Raw genomic sequence first — 16,071 nt, forward strand, 5'->3', positions numbered from 1 at the left:
GTAACTGGGTGACTATAAAGGTGCACTACAGGTATCTCTGAAAGTGTCTGTTGGGTTGACACGGATCGAGACTGGGATTTGTCACTCCATATGACGGAGAGGTATCTCTAGGCCCACTCGGTAATGCATCATCATAATGAGCTCAAAGTGACCAAGTGTCTGGTCACGGGATCATGCATTACGGTACGAGTAAAGTGACTTGCCGGTAACGAGACTGAACGAGGTATCGGGATACCGACGATCGAGTCTCGGGCAAGTAACGTACCGTTTGACAAAGGGAATTGTATACGGGGTTGATTGAATCCTCGACATCGTGGTTCATCCGATAAGATCATCGAGGAGCATGTGGGAGCCAACATGGGTATCCAGATCCCGCTGTTGGTTATTGACCGGAGAGCCGTCTCGATCATGTCTACGTGTCTCCCGAACCCGTAGGGTCTACACACTTAAGGTTCGGTGACGCTAGGGTTGTATGAATATGAGTATGCAGCAAACCGAAAGTTGTTCGGAGTCCAGGATGAGATCCCGGACGTCACGAGGAGTTCCGAAATGGTCCGGAGGTAAAGAATTATATATAGGAAGTGCAGTTTCGGCCACCGGGAAAGTTTCGAGGGTCACCGGTATTGTACCGGGACCACCGGAAGGGTCCCGGGGGTCCACCGAGTGGGGCCACCTATCTCGGAGGGCCCCATGGGCTGAAGTGGGAGGGGAAACAGCCCCTGGTGGGCTGGTGCGCCCCCCTCTGCGCCTAGGGTTGGGAACCCTAGGGGAGGGGGCGCCTCCACTTGCCTTGGGGGGCACTCCAACCCCCTTGGCCGCCCCCTAGAGATCCCATCTTTAGGGCCGGCGCGCCCCCTGGGGGCCTATATAAAGGAGGGGGGAGGGAGGGCAGCCGCACCTGAAGTTTTGGCGCCTCCCTCTCCCCTTGCTACACCTCCTCCTCCCGTAGTTGCTTGGCGAAGCCCTGCCGGAACTCTGCTGCATCCACCACCACGCCGTTGTGCTGCTGGATCTTCATCAACCTCTCCTTCCCCCTTGCTGGATCAAGAAGGAGGAGACGTCATCCGCTCCGTACGTGTGTTGAATGCGGAGGTGTTGTCCGTTCGGCACTTGGTCATCGGTGATTTGGATCACGACAAGTACGACTCCATCATCCCCGTTCTCTTGAACGCTTCCGCTCGTGATCAACAAAGGTATGTAGAAGCACCCCTAACACTCGTTGCTTAGATGAACTCATAGATGGATCTTGGTGAAACCGTAGTAAATTTTTTATTTTCTGCAACGTTCCCCAACAATTCTATCGTCCTATATATATCAATCTTTACCACCGGACCATTTCGGAGCTCCTCGTCATGTCTGTGATCTCATCTGGACCTCCGAACAACATTCAGTCATCAACTCACATAACTCATACAATACTATATCGTCAACGAACGTTAAGCATGCGGACCCTACGGGTTCGAGAACTATGTATGCATGACCGAGACACCTCTCCGGGAAATAACCAATAGCAGAACCTGGATGCCCATATTGGTTCCTACATGTTCTACGAAGATCTTTATCGGTCAAACCTTATGACAACATACGTAATTCCCTTTGTCTGTTGGTATGTTACTTGCCCAAGATTCAATCATCGGTATCTTCATACCTAGTTCAATCTCGTTACCGACAAGTCTCTTTACTTGCTCCATAATACATTATCTCGTAACTAACTCCTTAGTCATTTTGCTTGCAAGCTTCTTGTTATGAGTATTACCGAGAGGGCCCAGAGATACCTCTCCGATATACGGAGTGACAAATCCCAATCTCAATCCATGTCAACTCAACAGACACCTTTGGAGATACCTGTAGAGCATCTTTATGATCGCCCAATTACGTTGTGACGTTTGATAGCACACAAGGCATTCCTATGGTATCCGGGAGTTGCATGATCTCATGGTCGAAGGAACATGTATTTGACATTAAGAAAGCAGTAGCAATAAACTGAATGATCATATGCTAAGCTAATGGATGAGTCTTGTCCATCACATCATTCTCCTAATGATGTGATCCCGTTATCAAATGACAACACATGTCCATGGTTAGGAAACCTTAACCATCTGTGATCAACGAGCTAATCTAGTAGAGGCCTACTAGGGACACGATATTTGTTTGTGTATTCACACATGTATTTAAGTTTCCGATCAATACAATTCTAGCATGAATAATAAACCTTTATCATGAATAAGGGAATATAAAATAACAACTTTATTATTGCCTCTAGGGCATATTTCCTTCAAGGTGTGAAAACAACACAAAATGAAGGGTAAATTTGTGAGCTCCAAGCTATAACAGGAGCAAACTTGCTAAGCCTCGTGTTGTAATTAATTTCTGGACAGCTTGCATGGGCACTTGCACAACTTTTGACTCAAGACCTCAAATGATGCACCTTTTTTTAATGAAAGCTGACTTCAAATACCATCTTTTCCAGCCTCTAAAACATGATAGACCCTTCTAGGTTTAGGTGGAAAATTGCAACTAAAAATTTGATGTGTCATTTCTTCCAAAATGGGCAGCGGAAGCTTCCCAACTAAGATAATGGTTTTTCCCATGTCTTCCTTTGGCTGCTCTAGTAGTTTAACATTTGTGCTAGCATGAATCTCACTCTTTGATGCCTTGGTCATGAGCTGGTCCACATCAGCTCCTCGGTGGCTGCGAACGCCACTCCAGCGCACCTCGCCGTGGCAGCCTCCGTCGTGATCTAAATTTTACATCGTTCGTTGGAGTTGGAGGTTTTATTGTGATGTAAATTTTACATCATTTGTTGTAGTTGGAGATTTTTTGTGATGTAAATTTTACTCGAAGCACAATTTGGTGATGTATTTTACCTCATCTATTGGAGATGCTCTTAGATTTACTCATTTCAACGATGGTTAATTCCGAACGGAGGTTATACATACTTTGTGTTTGGTCAACTTTGTGAGTTATAATAAGGCATTTCAATTTGATCTACTAATCTTGCTATAAAGAGCTAGGATATTGACATGAATGCTAATTCTTGAGAGCGAATGAAATTACTTTTTTGTCCAGAAAAAGGACAAGTCCATCTCATGTGAAGTAATTGATGATGGTCCTAAGAAGGTTTTTCCAATCCGCCAAGGCACCAACCCTAAACACGTACGACATAAGTTTGCATTGTCAAAATGTTGCCCTAGTTTAGCAAATCAAGCATGACAATTTCGCTTGCTCTCACAAGAGAAAACACAACGGAAATCATCCATTGATAAATACCTCTTTTTTTCGACAGCATCCATTGATAAATATCATGTGAAGTATGATTGCATATCTCAATTTCAAGGTATGAGATTCCTATCCAGGGTTGCCGCCCGGTATTGATAAATATCTTAGTACAATTAGAAATTATACTTTTTTTGGTAGGGACCTAAAATTGAACTAACAATATAGCAAAAGCAGATATCGCAATAATCTAAAATGTTTAATAATTTCTTTGCATGCAATCCTAAAAAAAATGCATGCCATAGATAGTCATGTTTTTTCTTTGTAAAGATTCACATGTTTTTAGGTGAAGATTCACATGTTTATAGCTTAAAGTGAACCCGCACCTTTTTTTTTGCAAGAATTTACGAGCAGCGCTACATGTTGATTGGGTGATGATCCGAAAAGACCGATCGCTTCGTTGTTGGATGGAGCATATAATAGCCGTCTGATTGCCATGTGATCTTTTTTTTAACACGATTGCCATGTGAGCTTTGCTACAACTACATAGCGACTTACAAAGGAAAGGCCTCCGTAATTAGTTGGCAGGTTTTGTTTGGTTTTCATTAGGCGCACAGGCCCACCCTGAAAATTAGAGGGGGGACAATTTAGATGGTGTTTGGTTCTCTAGTCCTAGGACTTTTTCTAGTCTCTAGAACTTTTTGAAAAAGACTCTCATGGAGGTGCTTCTAAGAACTTTTAGCAAAAAGTTTCAAAAAAATCCCTCCATGTTTGGTTTGCTAGAGACTTTTTTTAGTCCCAACATAAAAAAGTCCCTGAAACCAAACACCTCCTTAGTTTTTTCATGGTACTACGTGTCTCCTTCATATCATAAAGATTATAGTATAAGTCACATAAAGACTGACATGACAAAAATGAAAAAGATAGCAGAACGTTCCTGAGCTGGACACCAACGCCTGTCACCTGCCTCTGGCACCACCACAGCAGCCACCGAAAGAAAAAAAATGACGGATCATCTCCTCAACCGAACTCGACGTGGCCCCATCACTGATATGCAGCTTTGCGGACCTCCAAGGTGGCTCGCCAAAGGCAAAGCCATTATCGTTGAACGAATCAGACCGGGGCAACACCCCGGACACGCCATCAAACTTCAGATCTGGTACCTCCACAGTTTAGTTAGGGGAGAAGGGTAATTAGGTAGGTTACGTACAAAGCTTTCGTAGGTCTAGCATCCTTGGTTAGTCTTTGTAACAAGGTTAGTGTTGCGCTCGTTCGCTGCAACAGGAGCCTTGTCGTAGCATCCCCAAACCGTTCCGTTCCTTCTGAAACAAGACCCCTGTTGCAGGAAAAAAATTGTGCTGCTGCACCCCGGTCCGACAAAGCATGGCTAGCCTTTTGCAACAAGGGTAATGTTGCCCTCGGGCCCTTTGCAATAAGAGGCTTGTTGCAATCACCCCAAAACATTTCCTTATGACACACGACCTAAAACCCCCCCTTTGTTGCTGCTAGGAAAACAGAGTCGGAGTGGCCTCCATCGACGGGGACATGTGTCTTCGTCATCGTCGCGGAGATTTATGTCGGTCGTCACCACTGCAGGAACTAGCCGCCGATGTGTGTCGTATGCATTGGTCATCGCCGCTGTGGATCCAGCCACCGCTGCAGGTCGAGGAGCTGTGTTGCAGACATTGTGGATCCAGCCGCGACCGCCTTCCTTACCCTAGCCACTCTGCAACAGACTAACTGACTGTTGTGCTTGAAAGGTTTGCAACAAGGATGGTGTTGCAAAACTCGTTTTGGGTCGGGGTTGTTGCGGGTCGTCGGATCAGATTCTGATTTGGGGTCCCGAGGCGGTCGACCCGCGCAAAGTCATCAATCAGGCGATTGTGCGCGCAACGTCATCAATCAACTGAGCGGTCTTCTTCTCTCACCTCAATAAATTATACTCCCTCCGTTCCTAAATACTTGTCTTTCTAGGCATTTCAACAAGTAACTACATACGAAGCAAAATAAATGAATCTATACTCTAAAATATGTCTACATACATCCGTATGTAGTAGTCATTTAAAATGTCTAGAAAGACAAATATTTAGGAACGGAGGGAGTATATTTTATTCTCCTCCAAGAAATTCACGAATGAACACGGCATGGCATATGTGGTGAGCACCCATGAAACAACAAAAGGAAACTCTTTGTCCAAACAAAAAACAAAAGGAAATTCCGAAATGAACATATAGGACAGGATACCATCCTCCATGTGCACCCCAATAATTGCTGTTCCACCACGCCAAAACACCACCTCGTCTCACCGACTGACCGCGTGGACCCACACATCATGTTCATTCCCCTCCAGAGCTAAACGCACCTGTCTCCCAATTGGCCGGACGCGCCGTGCCGTTACCCCCGAACCCACCTGTCAGTGAGGGGTCCTGCCCCTCACAGTCTGGAACGCTCCGCGTGCCACCGACGTCCGGGCCCATCTGGCCCACACGTCGGTTCCGTGCGCGCGGGTATAAACCCCACCGCTGCTGCTGCGGCGACGACTTCCTTCCCACCTCGCCGCAAACCACCGCTTCGGTTTCTGCGGCCACCACCTCCGCACACCCCCGGCTATCGCGGCATCGAGGGAGGGTGCTTGCCGTCGCGCCGCCGACGCGTAGCGCGGTGTGAATGAATGGTGCGGCCTCTTGGCCTTCTCGTGGATCTGAGCTGTTCCTGCCGGGGTGGTGAGGAGTAGACGGACGGACGGACGGACGGACGGACCGACGGGAGGTTCCCGAAATGGCGGTTTCGGCCAAGGAGCGCAAGCTGAGCAGGCTCGGCAGTGGTAAGGCGGCAAACGGAGGAGGAGGAGGAGGCGGGAGCTTCGGCGCGAGGGGTGGTCACCGGTCGCCTGCGGCGGGGGGACGGCGGCGGCTGTTCGCGGTGTTCTTCGCGTTCCTCTGCGCCGGCGCGGTCGTCTTCGGCGGGGTGCACGCCATTGGAGGTGAGCCGCTTCCCCTGCCCCTGGAATCTGGAGCCCGCGTGGGCCAAATCGGTTTGGGATTAGGTAGGATAGTAGAATTATTTATTTTCTCACGGGAATCTCGTGGCAGAGGGTGGTGGGATCATTTCAAATGATTTTGACAGAAAGAACACACAAAAAGAACATTTTTTACATGCGAAATTTTGTTTGGGTTCGATGTTCATCGTCTGGATGGTGAAAAATGGAAGTTGGACTGTTTCTCGCGAGGTTGCCGTTAGATCTGATTGGAGTCCTACCATTCACGGGAAAAATTGCAGTTCTTATCACTCGACTCTTGCCTCGATTATAGCAGCTTGCCGTTTCTGAATTGTAACGCTAGCCATCCAGTCAGTCACATGCTGCTACCTTTTGACTGATTGATCCCAGAATAGAACGCAAATGCCTCACGTCGTCACATGAAGAATTTAGGCACGCTAAATCCGTTTGGCTATTTCTTCCTGTGATTGCTAATTGATCTCGTCTTCTTGTGATGGATGCAGCGTCCTTCCGGCCGGTGCTCTTGACGGCCTGGCCGTCGGCGACCCTGAACGCCCTCTCCTCGGAGCGCCGGGTGCAGCAAGCTGGAGGCAACGGTGCCGGCACCATTTCACCGTCTGTCCAAATCCGGCATGCTGTCGCTCTGCCGGACCATCTTCTCGTAATCCTCGGTGACGGATCATTGCTGCCAGCTCCCGGGCACTTCGAGTGCCTGTACTCCACTGCCAACTCAACGCAGCTGCGTCGTCGTCCCCTCTCAGTTGCTGCCTTGCCAGATGGACCAAGCCTCGTCCATTGCCCTGCCGGACCGTCTGGGATGGCTGTGTCCCTGTCGCTGTCCCAGTCACCTCCGGTGACACCATTCCAATGGGATCAGCTCGTGTACACCGCACTTCTTGACAGCCGGGACAACTCCACCGTTGTGTTTGCCAAAGGGATGAACCTCCGTCCAGGCCGTCTCGGTGTGCCATCACGGTATGAGTGTGTCTTTGGCCGGGACCTGTCAAAGCCGAAGCTCGTTGTCACCTCCCCTGTGGTTTCTGCTGCACAAGAGACATTCCGGTGTGTGACACCTGTCCGCATTCGCCGGTACCTCAGGATGACAGCTGATGGAAACATCAACAGAAACAGTGATGGCAAGCCTATGCTGGTCTCCATCAGGACTAAGGGCCGGGGGAGCTCTACACTCCCCTCAATCGCGCAACCAGAGCCACTTCCAAGGTATAACCGGCATCGGCATACAAGACATCGGCAGCAGAAGGCACACTCAATGTGTGTGTGCACCATGCTGCGCAACCAAGCACGGTTCTTGCGGGAATGGATCATGTACCACTCCCATATCGGAGTGCAACGGTGGTTCATCTATGACAACAACAGTGATGATGGCATCGAGGAAGTCCTCGGTTCCATGGATCCATCCGCATACAATGCAACACGCCACTTGTGGCCTTGGATGAAATCTCAGGAGGCTGGATTTGCACATTGTGCACTCAGGGCGCGGGAGAGCTGCGAGTGGGTGGGGTTCATCGACATCGATGAGTTCCTGCACTTCCCTGGCAACCAAACTCTACAAGATGTCCTCCGGAATTACTCAAGCAGGCCAAGGATTGGTGAACTCAGGACTGCATGCCACAGCTTTGGTCCATCAGGCCGGACTAAGATTCCTAAGAAAGGCGTCACAACAGGCTACACCTGCCGGCTGGCTGCGCCGGAGCGGCACAAGTCAATTGTCAGGCCAGATGCATTGAATCCATCACTGATCAACGTGGTGCACCACTTCCATCTGAAGGAAGGGATGAAGTATGTGAATGTTGGCCAGGGAGTGATGCTGATCAATCACTACAAATACCAAGTCTGGGAGGTGTTCAAAGAAAAGTTTGCTGGCCGCGTGGCGACCTATGTTGCCGATTGGCAGGACGAGGAGAATGTTGGATCCAGGGACAGGGCGCCAGGTCTAGGGACCAAACCAGTGGAACCGGAGGATTGGCCGCGTCGGTTCTGTGAAGTATATGACACTGGTTTGAAAGATTTTGTGCACAAAGAATTCACAGACCCACAGACTGGAAGTCTTCCATGGTAGATGGGTAAGCACGGGATTTGATCCACACAACACACGGTACATGACATGGAGAGAAAAACAGATAACGAAAGAAGAAACACGAAATTAAGTTAGGTGGTAGAGCGTCGCTATATTTTTAGAATTTGTTGTTAGGTTTGCTGTCCTTAATTTAGAAGCATCATTTTTTTCTTTTCACTGATCATACTGTCTAAGAGAGAAATGATTCTTTTGTAGATACAGGTAAGTAAACAGTTCACTGTTGAAAGAGAGAATGCATAGAATGACTTTGTTTCCCTGAGTTTTTTTGTCTAATCTTACTGTGGGTGCGAGCAACTAAAATTATAGTGCTTAATTTGTTCATCCCCAATCTGAAATCTGTCGCAAATTCCTTATGGAATGATGCCGGCAAAGATGGTGCACCTTGCTTGATGTAATACTGAAAGAATATTAGACTTTTCTGGGGAAAAATGACCTATGCCGCCTGCTTTCTTTTACTTTCTATATAGTACATGATGGCAACCATATGCTTAGCATCTTTAGATGTAACCCGTAGTTGCTTTGGGAAAGTGCCATTCTCTATCAAACCAGCTATTCTCCTCTTGCACAAATAGAGAAATCAAATCTAACGCAGCTGGATCCACATCAAGATCACTGTCATCACGAGCTTTTTTCCGGCAGATCACTCTCACAATCATTGCGTTCTTCTCCATCTTTCTTTACTGAGGTTTGGTTACTTCACTGAGGTTTCAGAGGTTTGGTTACCTGCTTACTTAACCAGTTAACCTTGCACATAGACAAGCACACTCTAGTCAAGACCTAGGCTTCTTTTCCTCTTTGAAATGTACTGCCTTCTTACTTTATTCATTTATCATCATTTAAAATTTCTTGAAAGGATGGCCTTATCTTCTCTCCAACGGTTCCAGTTGTGTATTATTCTACCACTACTACTATCCCTATATGTTTGTTCACAGGACAGGTTCCTAATAGTTAAAAGTCAAAGCAAGGTATGAAGCAGACCAAAACCTTTTTTCTATTGCCTAATCTCCACCCCCCAAACGAGCCAATTGTTGCCATATGTTAGTTTAGCTGTGCTAATCAAGGAGAGCTCTGGACAAGAACCCAAGAGCTGGCTGGCGAGTGTGGATTGGTTTGGTGCCTTCTGGGGATGCTGCCGTGCCGTCTGGTGGTGCTGAGGATGAGTAAACTACACATTTTGAGCGGCGATTTGGCGTCTTGGTGCTGGTGCGCCGTCGGTTTACAATGCTACAACGTCTACATGTATAATAATAAATAACAACAGTATTTTGGATGCAGTGCATGTATGTAGACATGTGAGCTGCCGTCCATGATGAGCTGAATACTGTTCCTGGGTGGCAGCTTGGATGGTTCCTGAGTTGGGCAGCAGTGCCTGAATTTCTGGCTGGTATGCTGGCACAGCGCACCATATACCTTTGCTTGTCTCTCCGGCACAGCAAGGTTGTGCTCTCTGCAAATTGGCGCAGAGGAGCTCATCATGAGGTTTACTGCTGGGTTCCACACGAATTGTACTTGTTCTGCGTGCTGCAACTGCGGAGACAGTTACAAGGGTGATTTAACTGCCAAACAATTCGATTATTGTACCACTTGGCAAATCCAAAATACAGTTGTTCATTTATGTCCTCACCAGAATGTTTTTCTGCCATGGCTTTCTTTTCCTCCCGTCGCTTGAAACTTTGAGTAGCTGACAAACCATGATATGCACAGAGCGGCTGTTTCTCTTGCCCTTTCTTCAGTTTGCCTTCTGAATCCGTTTCAAAAAAAAAAAAGTTTGCCTTCTGAATACACTCTGTGCTCCTAAATGTAAGACGAAACTGCGAAAACATCTTATATTTAAAAACAGAGATAGTGCATAATAAAAGAAATGCAACATGAAAAATACTCAAATACAGGTGCAGTGGTGGCACTGATGTTAGGCGGTCGGTCGGATGCGGAGCTGCTGTCTGCTGACGCAAAACTCCAGAAGCAATCTTCCGCTGCAGTTCTGGAGCATTCGACCGTTCTGCAAGTAAACGCCAGCCGCATGCACGGTCGCCAACTCGACGAATCGCCAGAAATCGAAGCAGAAGAAGGAGGGCAGTCGCAATCATACGCCTAATAATACCAAGCGAAAACCCCGCGTAGCAATGGACGCGTTCGTGTTTCTTCCCCCTTCTCGTCGTTTCCTTCACGTCCTTTTTTTTTTCTCACTTGTTATTATCACCAGCACGCGTTAAAACGTGGAATAATCCCTTGCCTAATCCCTCGCCTTTTCTTTTTTCTGAAAGAGCGAATTGAAAAGCGTCAGCTGTAACTTTGCCGACACTAAAGCCAATACCAACTGTCATTAGTCCGTCTTGCCTCCATGTGAAAATGTTCACCCACTCAGTTTAGCTTATACTACTCCTTCCGTTTAGGTGTGTAAGTCATCTTACAAAAATTAAAGAATCTCAAAACACTTAGGCGCGGTGCATTTACTTCTACCTCGTTTCTTTTTTCTTGACATATCAACCAATAAGGGATGAGGGGTGTGCATGATTTTAATGACTTGAGACTACCAAACACGACATGCAGTGGTTAGTTCATTGCATGCAATGCTATTAATTAGCAAATAAACATTAAGATCTCTCGTTTTCCCCTCCTCCTTGGTCACGGTGCACAGTCTAAGATGACTTACTCACCTAGACGGAGTGAGTAGTAATAATTGTTTTTTAGGCAAACTATAATTGGTTTGAATGATGTGGTAATATCCCATAGTGTATGAAGATAAACCTTTGCGGATGATGTGGTGCTAGTTTGACGACAGTCGGACCGGGGTAAATAGAAAGTTAGAGTTATGAAGATAAACTTTGGAATCAAAAGGGTTTAGGCTTAGTAGAACTAAAACTGAATACATGATGTGCGATTTCAGTATTACTAGGCACGAGGAGGAGGAGGTTAGCATTGATGGGCATGTGGTGCCTCAGAAGGACACCTTTCGATATTTGAGGTCAATGCTGCAGAAGGATGGGGGTATTGATGAAGATGTGAACCATTTAATCAAAGCCGGATGGACGGAGTGGCGCCAAACTTCTGGCATTCTCTATGATAAGAGAGTGCTACAAAAGCTAAAAGATAAGTTCTACTGGACGGCGGTTCGACCCGCAATGTTGTATGGCGCTAAGTGTTGGCCGACTAAAAGGCGACATGTTCAACAGTTAGGTGTGGCGGAGATGCGTATGTTGAGATGGATGTGTGGCCACACGAGGAAGGATCGAGTCCGGAATGATGATATACGAGATCGACTTGGGTAGCACCAATTGAAGAGAAGCTTGTTCAACATCGCCTGAGATGGTTTGGGCATATTCAACGCATGCCTCCAGAAGCTCCAGTGCATAGCGGACGGCTAAAGCGTTCGGAGAATGTCAAAAGAGGTCGGGGGTAGACCGAATTTGACATGGGAGAGTCCGTAAAAAGAGATCTGAAGGATTGAAGCATCACCAAAAAACTAGCTATGGATAGGGTGCATGGAAGCTTGCTATTCATATGTCCGAACCATGAGTTGGTCGTGAGATCTTATGGGTTTCACCTCTAGTCTATTCCAACTTGTTTAGGACTAAAGACTCATGAGATCTTATGGGTTTCACCTCTAATCTATTCCAACTTGTTTAGGACTAAAGACTTTGTTGTTGTTGTATAATTGGTTTGAACGATCATGCTTCTTGCTTCTGGAGGATTTCTTTTTTTTGGAGACAAGCTTCTGGAGGAAGGACCCTTTGTAGTTGCAGTTGCAGGACTCTTAGACCGCTGAATCTGGCCCATTAGGTCACCTTATGGGCCAACTATAAATCAGCTCAGTGGTGAGTTTCCTCTAAGCTGCACATTGCAACTTCCCTTAACCAGTAATAATATGTACATAAAGTTCAGAATGCAGCTCTCAAAATAGAAATGGATGAAGAGATTACTACATGAAGTCTTTGCAACAGCAATCCATCAATTCTATTCCAATATACACATGGCGTTGAGCCATTGCAGGAAACTGGCAATTCTATCAGAATTACACACCAGAGAGATCACACATTCACACTCGGTGCTTTCAGATATACTCCCTCCCCTCCGCTCTTATATTATGGGACAAAGGGAGTAGTAGGTACATGACATTCATAACAGAGCTTCCGATCCTGAAGGTGCATGTTCACCTTACCTAGCCAAGTCCTCCATCCTCCTAAACGAATTAGGGATCCCCACAAAATAAGTTAAGTTCCTCCTCCAACCACAGAAATATATAACTGAAGTGCCATGATGGAATTCTTCGTCAGACAAAACATCGATAAACGTAGCTTCTTGGTTCATCTGAAAGAAGGAAACTCTCCCCCAGGAAGCTCCCAGTTGTCACGCCCATCATCGTCGGTGGTTCCCTCCTTCGACTCCTGCTCATCGTCAAATGGATATGGACCCTTGAAACGCCTGCCAGACCAAACTATTAGCACCAATTAAGCAATCAATAAGAAAAATGGTACAGTTGGAATGAACTCAAGGTGCTTCCGATCACTTATGTATAATCGTGTACTTTACAAACGTTAGACAGGCCCCTTGCACACTACAAAGTTTAGTTTAAATTTTGCTAACCCCTTGCACACTACAAAGTTTAGTTTAAATTTTGCTACACAATTCTTCAACGAATAATCGACTTGGAATCTAGTATAGGTTTCGTTTCTACGTACTGTAAACGCATACTATCAGCATGAATTCATGATTAAAACTGACACCACAAATGACAGATACGAAGATGACAGTCCATAATCAATCCAAATAATGTGCACAGATACACAACTCTACATATATCATTTGAAATTCATGATCACTTCCATTCTGAACTACTCCCTCCGTTCCTAAATACAAGTCTTTTTAGAGATTTCAAATGGACTATCATATACGGATGTATATAGACATATTTTAGAGTGTAGATTCACTCATTTTGCTTCGTATGTAGTCACTTGTTGAAATCTCTACAAAGACCTATATTTAGGAACGGAGGGAGTAGTTTGTAGTACAGTACATAATACAGCTACCGTTGATTGGTTCAATTGCTACTCTGTAATACGTATATGTACGGTGGTCCCGCCCAAGGAAAACTCCATCCCCTCGATGGTCAGGCTATGTCAATTCGGGCCTCCCTCTACGCGGACGACGCAGCTATTTTCCTTGCCCCCATTAAGTCGGATGTTGAGTTCTTTGCCCGCACCCTAAAGAGTTTTGGGGAAGTCACTGGCTTGGTCACGAACTGTACCAAAAGCTTGGTTGCTCCTATTCGTTGTGAGAACCTGGACCTGGTGGACATCTTACACTCTTTCCCGGCCAACCGTACCTCCTTTCCAATGAAGTATTTGGGCCTACCTCTCTCGGTCAAGAAGTTGAAAAGAATCCACTATCAACTGCTTGAAGACAAGATCGCAGCCCAATTGGCACCGTGGATGGGTAAACACGTTGCCTCTCCAGGACGTGTTGTGTTGGTCAAATCCATGCTTACGGCCATTGCTATCTATTATATGACGGCGCTGAACCTCCCGGTTGAGGTGATGAACAAGATTGATGCGCTCCGACGGGCATTCTTGTGGGCTGGATGTGACAAAGTCACTGGAGGAAAATGCAAGATTAATTGGGAGCAAGTGTGCAAGTCAAAACTTCATGGGGGCCTTGGCATTCTCAATCTGAAAAAGTTTGCATCTGCTCTGCACATTCGTTGGCTCTGGGGTGAGTGGCTTACTCCGATCAAGCCTTGGGTGGGATTAGGGACGCCATGCGACCGACAGGATAGAGACATCTTTGCGGCCTCCACAAAAGTCGTCGTGGGCGATGGTACTCGTGCCATTTTTTGGGAGTCTGCTTGGCTTGATGGTTTGCGACCCAAGGACATTGCACCAAAATTTTTTGAGCTGTCACAAAGAAGAAATTACTCGGTCCAGAAAGCGCTCCTCAACAATTTTTGGGTGTCTCAGGTGAAGACCTCTCAGGGCATGACTGTTGACCATCTTCATGAGTTCGTCAACCTATGGGAGAAGCTATCTCATGTTCAGCTAATACCTGACATGCCTGACTCCATCATTTGGAAGCTCACCAAGGATGGTCACTATTCCGCAGCAACGGCTTACAGTGCGCAGTTTCTCGGTTTAGTCGACTCGGACTTGCCTCAAATTGTTTGGACAACTTGGGCCCCCCCAAAATGCAAGTTTTTCGCTTGGCTAGTCATCAACAATAGAATCTGGACGGCAGACCGGCTTCAGAAGCAAGGGTGGCCTAATTGCAACATGTGCCCCCTGTGCAAGCAATCCAGGAATCGGCGGCTCATCTGCTTTTTAAATGCCGCTACACGGTTAGAGTATGGAACATGATTAAAGCGTGGCTTGGCCTTCATGACATTTACCCGCAGAACTGGGCCATGGTTGACACGGTGAAGAAGTGGTGGAGCGCCAACGCTTCCAACAGGACGCAATCTCGACGACCGCTTACCTGCCTTATGTTGCTCGTCTCATAGGAAATTTGGAAAGAGCGGAATGCTAGGGTATTTCGTAATGTCGCAGTGCCTGTTGGGGTTTTAGTAGCTAGAATCAAAGACGAGATGACGCTATGGTGTCTGGCCGGTGCGAAACATTTGTGTAATATCATGCCACGAGAGTGATACGTTGTATTTGGCCTTTGGCCAAGACCCCTAATACTCCTTCTTATTCAATGAAAATGGCAAATCTTTTGCCTTGTTTCAATATATGTACGGTGGTCTGATGTTTAACATAGCAATCTAATGTGGCATGAGTTTGCTGCTTGATTTCGATCGAGTTCATATGTGGACGAAATGTTGCTAACATGGATCAGACACAATTGTACAACATTAATCAGTAATCATGTGATCTGTAGCACTTAAAATGGATAGGGCAATAGAGCAACCATTAGTGAGAGAAGATGAACAGGGGAGGGGTTGGGGGGTGGGTGCAAAATGATCGAATTTGCTCATTGGTCCCAACGGTAGGATCACGGGATCAAGCAACAGATCGATGGACGGAGCGGGGCGCACCTGCGGCTGAGCCTCCATGCGGCGTCGCGGGACTTTCGCTTGCGCTTGTCCCGCGCGTCCTCGTGCCACCGCCGCCGCCTGACCTCGTGCATGACGCCGGCTCGCCCCACCTCCCGCGTGAACTGCCGCAGCAGATCGCCCCCGTCCACGTCTTCGTCTCCCGCGTCCACCTTCGCGTTGTGGTACTTGGGGTTGGCCGCCGGCGCCCACGGCGAGGTGGGGGCGGAGGCGGAGACCGAGAGGGAGAGGGCGACGGTAGGAGGAGATCCAAGCGGGAAGGAGGCGACCGTGGTCCGCGATCCATCGTGGAGGAGATAAGGCGGTGCTAGCGATGAGAAGAAGGACCGTGCGGCGGCCGTGGTTGGCATGGTGGTAGACAGGTGGCGCTCGCCGGCGACGGACGGGAACAGGGTGGTGGGCTTTGGGGTTTCGGCCGGATCAAGAAAGTAGCAGAAAGCTGCTACTACTACAGTTGGGCTTACATTTGTTTTTTCTTAGAACAACTCAAATTGGGCTTACATGGCAGGCCACCGGAAACAGCAAGCTAATCTGCAGCCTCAGAAAAAAAAAAGTGCATACTGTCGGTAACACCAAAGTTGGGGCTTTGTCTAAAAAAAAAGAAAAAAAAAGGAAAAAACCAAAGTTGGGGCTATTGCTAAAAGAAGGACCCCGATATCTCTCGAACATTTAGTTTGAGAGCTCTCCAGATCGAACGAATCGTTCGCTCGGAATGAT

General features: G+C 47.1%; 2 protein-coding genes across 2 annotated transcripts; one reads left to right on the plus strand and one right to left on the minus strand.

Annotated features, from left to right (window-relative positions):
- Positions 1 to 5,713: 5,713 nt before the first annotated feature.
- LOC123157271 (glycosyltransferase family 92 protein Os08g0121900) lies at positions 5,714 to 8,571 on the plus strand. Its single transcript, XM_044575528.1, has 2 exons — positions 5,714 to 6,199; positions 6,718 to 8,571. The coding sequence occupies exons 1-2, from the start codon at positions 5,995 to 5,997 to the stop codon at positions 8,292 to 8,294; spliced, it is 1,782 nt and encodes a 593-aa protein (XP_044431463.1). The 5' UTR covers positions 5,714 to 5,994; the 3' UTR covers positions 8,295 to 8,571.
- Positions 8,572 to 12,186: 3,615 nt separating this feature from the next.
- On the minus strand, positions 12,187 to 15,809 carry LOC123162042 (uncharacterized). The gene is made up of 2 exons (XM_044579849.1): positions 15,337 to 15,809; positions 12,187 to 12,734 (listed from the first exon to the last, which is right to left on the minus strand). Exons 1-2 carry the CDS (start codon positions 15,702 to 15,704, stop codon positions 12,617 to 12,619), a joined length of 486 nt encoding a protein of 161 aa, XP_044435784.1. The 5' UTR covers positions 15,705 to 15,809; the 3' UTR covers positions 12,187 to 12,616.
- Between the last annotated feature and the right edge of the window lie 262 nt (positions 15,810 to 16,071).

This window comes from Triticum aestivum, chromosome 7B (genome assembly GCF_018294505.1).
Source record: "Triticum aestivum cultivar Chinese Spring chromosome 7B, IWGSC CS RefSeq v2.1, whole genome shotgun sequence".
NCBI lineage: Eukaryota > Viridiplantae > Streptophyta > Magnoliopsida > Poales > Poaceae > Triticum > Triticum aestivum.